This window comes from Wyeomyia smithii, chromosome 3, assembly GCF_029784165.1.
Source record: "Wyeomyia smithii strain HCP4-BCI-WySm-NY-G18 chromosome 3, ASM2978416v1, whole genome shotgun sequence".
Taxonomy (NCBI): Eukaryota; Metazoa; Arthropoda; class Insecta; order Diptera; family Culicidae; genus Wyeomyia; species Wyeomyia smithii.
Window position 1 is genome coordinate 171,220,226 of NC_073696.1, and position 9,382 is coordinate 171,229,607.

A 9,382-nucleotide genomic window follows, 5' to 3' on the forward strand; every position below is an offset into this window, starting at 1 on the left:
ATAATCATACCCAGAATAACCTACGCCTCGTTAGTTTGGTGGTCCAAAACCACTGAAACATCCACTCAAGCTAAGCTAGGTAAAATCCAAAGATTGGTCTGTGCATCGTTTGTGGAGCTATGAGAAGCACTCCACCAAAAGCTCTAGATGCAATACTTCACCTTCTTCCACTTTATCAAGTGGTTCAACTAGAAGCGGAAAAAAGTGCTCTAAGGATAAATCGACAGTACAACCTAAAAGAAGATCTAATAGGACACCTGAGAATACTGAAAGGTTCATTCTGTGCCGAACACGCATCAGTATCGGACGTGTGATCGGTGATCGCTCCGATAGAATATAAAACAAAAGACGTGTGAACAAGTGTTGGCATTGTTTGCCTGGTCGAGTGAAATAAATCCGGGTTCAAGGTCGCGCCTTTGTGCAACTGTTTCGCATCGTGACTACCAGCTGGTGCGTAAGCCGATTTGGCTGCTGGCTGAATTGTGCTACAGCAGTGGACGAGACACAAAAGAGGAAAAAGAAGAAGCCATCAGTTGACAGTGAGTTGTATCGCTGTGTGGAGTGATCTCACACCTGGCTCGCTGCTGGTGGCTGTTTGGTGCTGCTGTATTGGTGCTGCTGGCTGTAACGGCTGCAACTTCGAACGATCGGACAACCAACCTTACTGGAAGAGAGAAGTAAAAAGGTACGTGCTCTTGTCGGCGCTAGTGCGCTAGACTTAGCGGGATGGATGTAGATCCCTCGCCTCCCGCGCCACCATCCCCGAACCCCTCTGACCCTGACCCTTCTGTTACCCCCTCCCCTGTTCATTCTTCAGTCCCCCCTCGCCCCAGGCTTTACCCAGACGGAGCCCAGGGCAGCTATACTGTCTATTTTCGGCCAAAGGCGGGACCGAAATCGAAACAGTTGAACCTCTTGCAGATTTCTAAAGACCTGACGAAGGAGTACAAGGGCGTGACCGAAATTTCCAAGGTCCGGCCTAACAAGCTCCGTGTCGTGGTCAGTAACCTGAAAGAGGCCAACGATATAGCTCGCTCTGAGCTCTTCACACGCGAGTATCGCGTTTACATACCCGCACGAGACGTGGAGATCGACGGTGTCATAACCGATTCGAGTCTGTCCGTCGAGTGTATAGGGGCAAGTGCCAAAGGGTGCTTTAAAAACAAAACCTGTCCCGATGTAAAGGTGCTCGACTGCAAGCAATTGCGGTCAGCATCGATCATCGGTAGCAAAACAGTATACACCCCGTCAGACTTGTTTCGAGTTACGTTCGCCGGGTCAGCGCTACCAAGCCACGTCTCGATCCACCGGGTTCGTCTCCCTGTGCGATTATATGTGCCTCGCGTCATGAACTGCCTGAATTGTAAGCAGTTAGGCCACACCGCCGCCTACTGCTGCAATAAGGCACGTTGTGGCAAGTGTGGGGAGAATCATGCGGATGATTCCTGCAGTAAAAATGCTGAAAAATGCATTCACTGTGGGGAGAGTCAGCATGAGCTCTCGACATGTGCGGTGTACATGCAGCGCAGGGATAAAATAAAGAGGTCTCTCAAAGAGCGTTCGAAGCGTTCTTACGCTGAGATGCTGAAGAAGACCGTTACCACTTCTCCCATTACATCAAACCCTTATGATCTGTTGTCCTCTGATGAAACCGATTCAGACGATTCACCAGCGGGAACATCTTACGCCAATCCTGGGGAGTCTAGAAAGAGGAAAAATATTTCCTCTCCTAAACTTCCCAGAAAAAGTCCTAAGATTTCTCAAAGTGAAATGAAAGTTACAAGCAAACCAAACAGTGCTGCGGAAAAACCGAAGCAAACTCCTCCTGGGCTTGCAAATTTAAAGTCCCAGAAGGAGTTCCCAGCACTGCCAGGAACATCTAAAACCCCAGTTGTTCATTTTGCACATCCAGTTGATGAAACAAACTCTGGACTAGTGAAATTTTCTGACATTGTGGACTGGATTTTTGAAACTTTCAATGTACCCGATCCAATTAAAATTTTTCTTACAGCATTTCTCCCAACAGTTAGATCATTTTCGAAGCAGTTGACTGCCCAATGGCCCCTCCTTGCGGCGATTGTATCCTTCGATGCCTAATTCAACTGCGTATATGAAGGATTCTATCTCTGTCTTACAGTGGAATTGTAGAAGTATTTTACCAAAAATTGATTCGTTTAAAGTTTTGATAAATAAAAACAAATGCGGTGCATTTTCCCTTTGTGAAACTTGGCTTACTTCAAATATTGATCTCAACTTCCATGATTTTAATATTATTCGCCTTGATCGAGACACCCCATATGGAGGAGTACTTTTAGGGATTAAAAGTGCTATTCTTTCTATCGTATTAACCTCCCCTCGATTCCAGGCATCGAAGTTGTCGCATGTCAAATGACAATACAAGGTAAAGAGCTTTGTATTGCCTCAATATATATTCCTCCCAGAGCACAGGTTGGGCAACGGCTGTTTTTTGATTTAATAGAACTTCTTCCCTCGCCACATTTGATTTTGGGAGACTTCAACTCTCATGGTGTGGCTTGGAGTTCCCCTTACAATGATAACCGCTCCTCTTTAATCTATAACCTTTGCGATGACTTCGACATGGCTATTTTAAACAACGGTGAAATGACACGTATCCCGAAACCTCCAGCGCGCCCAAGCGCTTTGGATCTATCCTCATGTTCGACGTCGCTACGGTTGGATTGCACATGGAAGGTAATCCTCGATCCTCACGGTAGCGACCATTTGCCTATTCTTATTTCAACTAATAACGGGTCAACTCGCATGCGACCAGTTGACATTCCGTATGACCTCACACGGAATGTCGATTGGAAGTTATACGAGGAAATGATTTCAAAAGCGGTCGATTCGATTCAACATCATACACCACTTGAAGAATACGAAGAATACAACCTCCTGGCGGGCTTGATTCTCGACGCCGCGTTTTTGGCCTACCAGAAGGGAGGTATACCTGGCGACTATTTACGGTGTTCGGAGCTTGATACCAAGCTTAAAAGCTTGGCTAAAGCAAAGAAACGCGGATATTGGCGTCGGTTCGTGAACGAGACGTCGAGGGAGACATCGATGAGCACTCTTTGGAACACAGCCCGAAAAATGCGGAATCGCGTAACGGTCAATGAAAGCGAGGAGTCTTCAAGTAGGTGGATATTTGATTTTGCCAGGAAAGTATGTCCGGACTTTGTTCCTGAGCAAAATATTGTTCGTGATGCGTCTCCGGGCCACGATGCGATAGAATCACCTTTTACGATGGCAGAATTTTCAGTTGCCCTCCTGTCCTGTAACAATAACGCGCCTGGGTTAGATAGAATCAAATTCAACTTGTTGAAGAATCTACCCGGCAATGCCAAGAGGCGCTTGTTGAACTTGTTCAATAAGTTCCTGGAGCAAAACATTGTACCGCAGGATTGGAGGCAAGTGAAGGTGATCGCCATCCAAAAACCAGGGAAACCAGCTTCTGATCACAACTCTTATAGGCCGATTGCAATGCTATCCTGTATCCGGAAATTGATGGAAAAAATGATACTCCGTAGTTTAGACCATTGGGTCGAATCAAATGGCCTACTATCAGATACTCAATTTGGCTTCCGCCGTGCCAAAGGAACGAATGATTGTCTTGCGCTGCTTTCAACAGATATTCAGCTGGCGTATGCTCGCAAAGAACAAATGGCGTCTGCGTTCTTGGACATTAAGGGGGCTTTTGATTTCGTTTCTATTGACATTCTTTCGGGCAAACTTCACCGACAAGGATTTTCTCCAATTTTAAACAATTTTTTGCACAATTTGTTGTCCGAAAAGCACATGCATTTTACGCACGGCGATTTGGCAACTTTTCGCATTAGCTACATGGGTCTTCCCCAGGGCTAATGTTTAAGCCCCCTTCTTTACAACTTTTATGTAAATGACATCGACGAATGTCTGGCAAATTCATGCACGATAAGACAACTTGCAGACGACAGTGTAATCTCTGTTACAGGAGCCAAAGCTGCCGATTTGCAAGGACCATTGCAAGATACCTTGGACAATTTGTCTGCTTGGGCTTTACAGCTAGGTATCGAATTCTCTCCGGAGAAGACTGAGATAGTAGTTTTTTCTAGGAAGCATGAACCTGCTCAGCTTCAAACACAATTAATGGGTAAAACGATTTCTCAGGTTTTGGTACACAAATATCTTGGTATCTGGGTCGACTCTAAAGGCACCTGGGGTTGTCACGTGAGGTATTTGATGAAAAAATGTCAACAAAGAGTGAATTGTCTTCGTACAATAACCGGACAATGGTGGGGAGCCCATCCAGGAGACCTTATAAGGCTTTACCAAACAACGATATTGTCTGTTATTGAATACGGGTGTTTCTGCTTCCGCTCCGCGCAAACACACATCTGATCAAACTGGAGCGAATACAATATCGTTGTTTGCGTATCGCCTTGGGTTGCATGCAATCGACCCATACGATGAGTTTGGAGGTCTTAGCTGGAGTACTGTCTTCTCGTATTCTTATCAAATGTGAGGTCTTGAACCGTCCCGTGATTGAAAATTTTGAAAGGTTAATCGAACTTAATTCTCAAACCCGTTTTATGACATTGTATTTCCATCACATGTCCCAAAATATTAACCCTTCTTCGAATATTCCAAATCGTGTCGACTTATCAAATACTTCTGATTCTACTGTGTTTTTCGATACATCCATGATAGAAGAAACTCGTGGAATCCCGGATCATTTACGCGTGCAGCAGATCCCCAAAATTTTTTCCAATAAATATCGAAACATCAACTGCGACAATATGTTCTACACTGACGGATCACTTCTTGATGGGTCCACTGGCTTCGGTATTTTCAATAACAATTTAACCGTCTCCCATAAGCTTGATAATCCTGCTTCTGTTTACGTCGCAGAATTGGCTGCAATTCAGTACACCCTAGGGATTATCGAAAAAATGCCCACGGACCATTATTTCATCTTTACGGACAGTCTCAGTTCCATTGAGGCTCTCCGATCGATGAAAGATGTTAAGCACTCTCCGTATTTCCTGGGGAAAATACGGGAACATCTGAGTGCTTTCTCCGAAAAATCGTTTCACATTACCTTAGCGTGGGTCCCTTCTCACTGCTCGATACCGGGCAATGAGAAAGCGGATTCTTTGGCTAAGGTGGGCGCAACAAACGGTGATATTTATGAAAGAACAATTGCCTTTAATGAATTTTTCGCACTTGTACGTCAGAATACGATCATCAGTTGGCAAAATTCTTGGACCAGAGGGGAACTGGGAAGGTGGTTACATTCCATAATCCCCAAAGTATCGACGAACCCGTGGTTCAAGGGGTTGGATGAAGGTCGGGATTTCATTTGCGTGATGTCCCGGCTTATGTCCAATCACTATAGATTTGACGCGCATCTCCGTCGTGTTGGGCTCGGGGAAAGTGGTATCTGTGCCTGTGGTGAGGGTTATCACGACATAGAGCATGCGGTTTGGTTATGCCCTGTACACCGTGACGCCAGGTCTAAATTAATAGCTTCCCTGCAGGCCGAAAGTAGGCAGCCGGCTGTTCCTGTTCGTGATGTCTTGGCGAGCCGTGACCTATCCTACATGTCCCTTATATACGTTCTCCTGAAATCCATCCACGCCCCAGTTTAATCCTATTCCCTTCCGCCTACATCCAACCAAACGACAAGAACACGTTAAGACCCCGGATCCGGAAACAGCAACTAGACCCGCACGATACTCTCAGGTCCCGAGGGAGACAACCCAATATGCCAGTCCGTAATATCTTGGCCCAGCAGCGGAACATATTCAATATGCTGCTTACCTATGGCGATGGAAAACCATCAAACAACAAATCAGTGCTTTTAATGCAAAACATTCTAGCTTTAAGTTAGATTTAGTTTCAGCTCGTAGTCGGCAGCGAGGATGAAAAATTTGCTTTTAGTTATTAAGATACTTTAGAAAGTAAGCTACCAGATATATTTGGCGCCGTTAAACATTAAATTGTATTTGTGCCGTGTCAAATAAATTAAAGATGAAGAAAAAAAAATACAAAAGGTAAGGTAAAGGTAAAGGAAAGGTTTCCAAATAAATAATCTAATAAAAAGTAAGGAGGATTGGCTGGAGAGGAAACCAAATTTCGAAACTCCCTACAGAATATTAGAGATAGAACGAGAAAGATGGCAACAAGGTGGACCCACAATTCGGGACGGTTCACTTTGCTTCTACACAGACGGTTCTAAAATGAATGGTTCCGCGGGTGCGGGATTCACAGAACCAGGCATTAATAATTTTTGAAGTAGAATACTTCTCTCAGGAAGTTCGGCTACATAGGGATGTGAAATGAAAATCTAAAAGCGAAAAAAGTGAAAATATGCCCAATTTCAAATGCTAATAAATCGGTTAGTATTCGATGGATTTCCTTCGTTCCTGCAGCAAGATTCTAAGATTCTTCCCAAATGAAGATAATTGTAATTTTATTATTCAAACTATTGTACTATTGAAAATAGTCAAGCCTTGTCAAAACGAAAAATTCGACCTCTGATTGGTCGTTATATGATTGGGCCAGCTGATGCAGGGACAGCGGATACCAATGGCAGCGTATAGCGGCCACAACTGTGACATGGTTACGGTTAGCGCAGCAGTTGCAGCGGGTATATCTGGCCATGAAGCATTAATGCAATAATTGAATTAAAATTGCAGTTGCAGCAGTCGGCCTTTTTCAAGGCTACTAAATGTATTTGGAAAAGCATAATGAATGGTTATTATTAAACTGCAACTGAGGTTTGATGCTGCTGCAAATGCACAGCAGTGTGATATTTATATACGAAACAAATCCTATTTCAAAATGACTGACACGCAAGCAGCCGGGTTATCTTTCTTGTTAAAGTATTCTACTTCAACCCTGCGGTCGTGGCTTTGCACACAACCTTCCTGTGATTATTTTCCCATAGGACACTGGCCAACAGTATTCCAAACGGAAATATACGCGATTATAGAACGAAAGAATATGTGTCTGAAAAGAAATTATCGAGAAATTATGAAAAGAAATTATCGGCATTTTCTGTGATAGTCCGGCAGCACTAACAGCCCTGAATTCTCCTTCCTGCCACTCTGAACTAGTGTGGAAATGCATCCTGTCGCTCCGAAAATTAGCTATGAATAACCTATTAGCTATTAGTTATGTATGAAAAACTTATACTGGGTTCCTGGTCATTGTGGAATCGAAAGAAACGAGACGGTCGACTTACTAGCCAGACAAGGGTCATCCACTAACTTTGTTGGCCCAGAACCTTTCTGTGGAGTCTCCCCGAGCGCTCTAAAAGCTGAGCTCGATGAATGGGAGAAAGCGACCATCAAAGCAAACTGGGATGTCATAAGCGGATTACGACAATCGAAAAGATTCTTGGAGCCAAATCGCGAGAAGAGCCTCGTGCTGCTCAGGTTAAACAAGAACGACCTGAGGACATTCACAGGTCTTATTACAGGGCACTGTCCAAGTATCATCTCAAGAAGATAGGCAAACTTGATGATGATAAATCTGCGAATGCCGAGTATTAGTACAACGCAGATTGCGTATCTTCGGTAAGGGACGCATAGATCCTACCGAAATTTGGAGGGCAAGTCCCGGTGAGGCAATGAATTTCATACGAAGTGCGTTGCCCAACTGGGATGAATGTGCAATGTAGCAAGGACATCAACTCGCCAAATAGTGATGTACCTGCTCGTACGCACTTAGAGTAAGTTGAAGCATACCCGCATAATCAATAACCATAAAACGTGCCTAACAACTAGTTCGAGATATAGTCCCGACTGTATGGGGTATCAAACCATATGGATTATCATTCGTTTATGGTTAGGGGCCAGCCACATACCACGTGGACAGCATTGGAGGGGGGGGGGGGGTTGGCTAATGTCCACGGTTCAATACGGAGGGGGAGGGGTCAAAATCGTTAAAAATCTGTCCACGTGGTATGTGGATGGCCCCTTATTGATTATGCGGGTACCACAATAGATAAAAAAAATGTCGCAGTGGTTCTGTCTTCTACAAAGGAACAAGAACATTGTGCTGTTAACGGGCAGTGGCAACTATATTGCCACCAATTTTGTCAATTGATTCAATAGTGAATTTTTTAACAAAGGTTCAGATGTGTTGTTCCTCCTGTAAGGAATACATTTTACTGAAGTTTTTATCTTAGTTTCCAGGGCCTTATAAAGGGTTAATGACAAAGTCTAGCATGCGTTTTATACACATATACATCTTTTTGGAATTTGTGAGTTCTACGTGTAAAACTTGGCTGTAATATTGAAGTTTTTTTTTTCGAACTTCCTTAATCTAAAATGTAGTTTTGATATATATTACTATAACCTCTCAGCTATAACCTATACGTGGTAAATTAATTGAAGGTCAGAGACTTTTTATTTGATGGACATTTTTTTCACAGGTAGGTATGCGCTGATCCTGGTTGAAAGAAAAACGTTATTTACCTAGAACAGGTGTGTTTTCTTGCAGTTCAAGTAGCACTCTTCCAGAGAGAAATTGTCCCGGAAAATACAGTAGAGATGAGTTATCAAACAGAATCAAAAATTTTAAAAGCTTTCTTGGCATGATTAACAGTCACAGTCAAGTTGTCGCACTACTATATTGTTCAATAACTCGTTGTGTCATTTCATTGCTCCGAAATGTTCCTACAAACGATTTTCAAACACGTTATTGTTTTTTAGTAATACAGCTATTATGAAAGACTCTAACATTTTATAATTCTAAAGCAATCTTGCGAAAACGAAAACTCATCAATGATCGTACACACAATAACGAATGATCATTGATCAAGTCGGTACACTAGAGTAGCTTTTTACGCGCGATATGTGGCTCGTAAGAAATTGCGTCAAATTCGACATTGCTCGAAAAACAACAATGATTTCGAATTCTAAGTAAAAACACTTGCCTTGCAAAAAATTCCATAGATGCTCTGAACGAATTTACCTCGTAAACTCCGATATCCGCTAAAAATCGTGTATATCCCAGAGTGCGTGAAAATAACAGCCACGATAATAAAATGAAATCCACGTAAAAATCGACTTTAGTGTATTGGTAATATTGAGCCAACCTTATGGCATCACGTCATGTTTCAAAAGCTAACATCTCAACGTATGTGTAAACGAGATAGTATATCACCGCCACTATTCATACACCTCTATACTGACAGCAGGCACAAATGGATTCAGAGATGCCAGATGTTTTTGAAAAATGTCTGCAACTGCTCGAAAAACCGGAAAAATGTGCTCGAAATCTGAAAAAAAATCTATCCGTAATCCGAAAATATTCGTTCGCGCAGGCAAAGGTCTATAAAAATCTACACTTATTTTAAGAAAATCTGCGCAAA

General features: G+C 43.1%; 1 protein-coding gene across 4 annotated transcripts in view; it reads right to left on the reverse strand.

Moving 5' to 3' along the window:
- The window catches only part of LOC129732184 (arrestin domain-containing protein 4), an 81,006-nt gene extending 71,905 nt beyond the window's left edge, over positions 1–9,101 (reverse strand). Inside the window, exons 1-2 of one of the 4 annotated variants that reach the window (XM_055692773.1) lie at positions 8,749–8,862; positions 8,484–8,684 (exon numbers count right to left, since the gene is read on the reverse strand). In XM_055692773.1, coding sequence (XP_055548748.1) covers positions 8,484–8,604 — 121 coding nt within the window. In that variant the 5' untranslated portion in view covers positions 8,605–8,684; positions 8,749–8,862. The other 3 variants (XM_055692776.1, XM_055692777.1, XM_055692772.1) reach the window with 3 other exon arrangements.
- Positions 9,102–9,382: the final 281 nt, after the last annotated feature.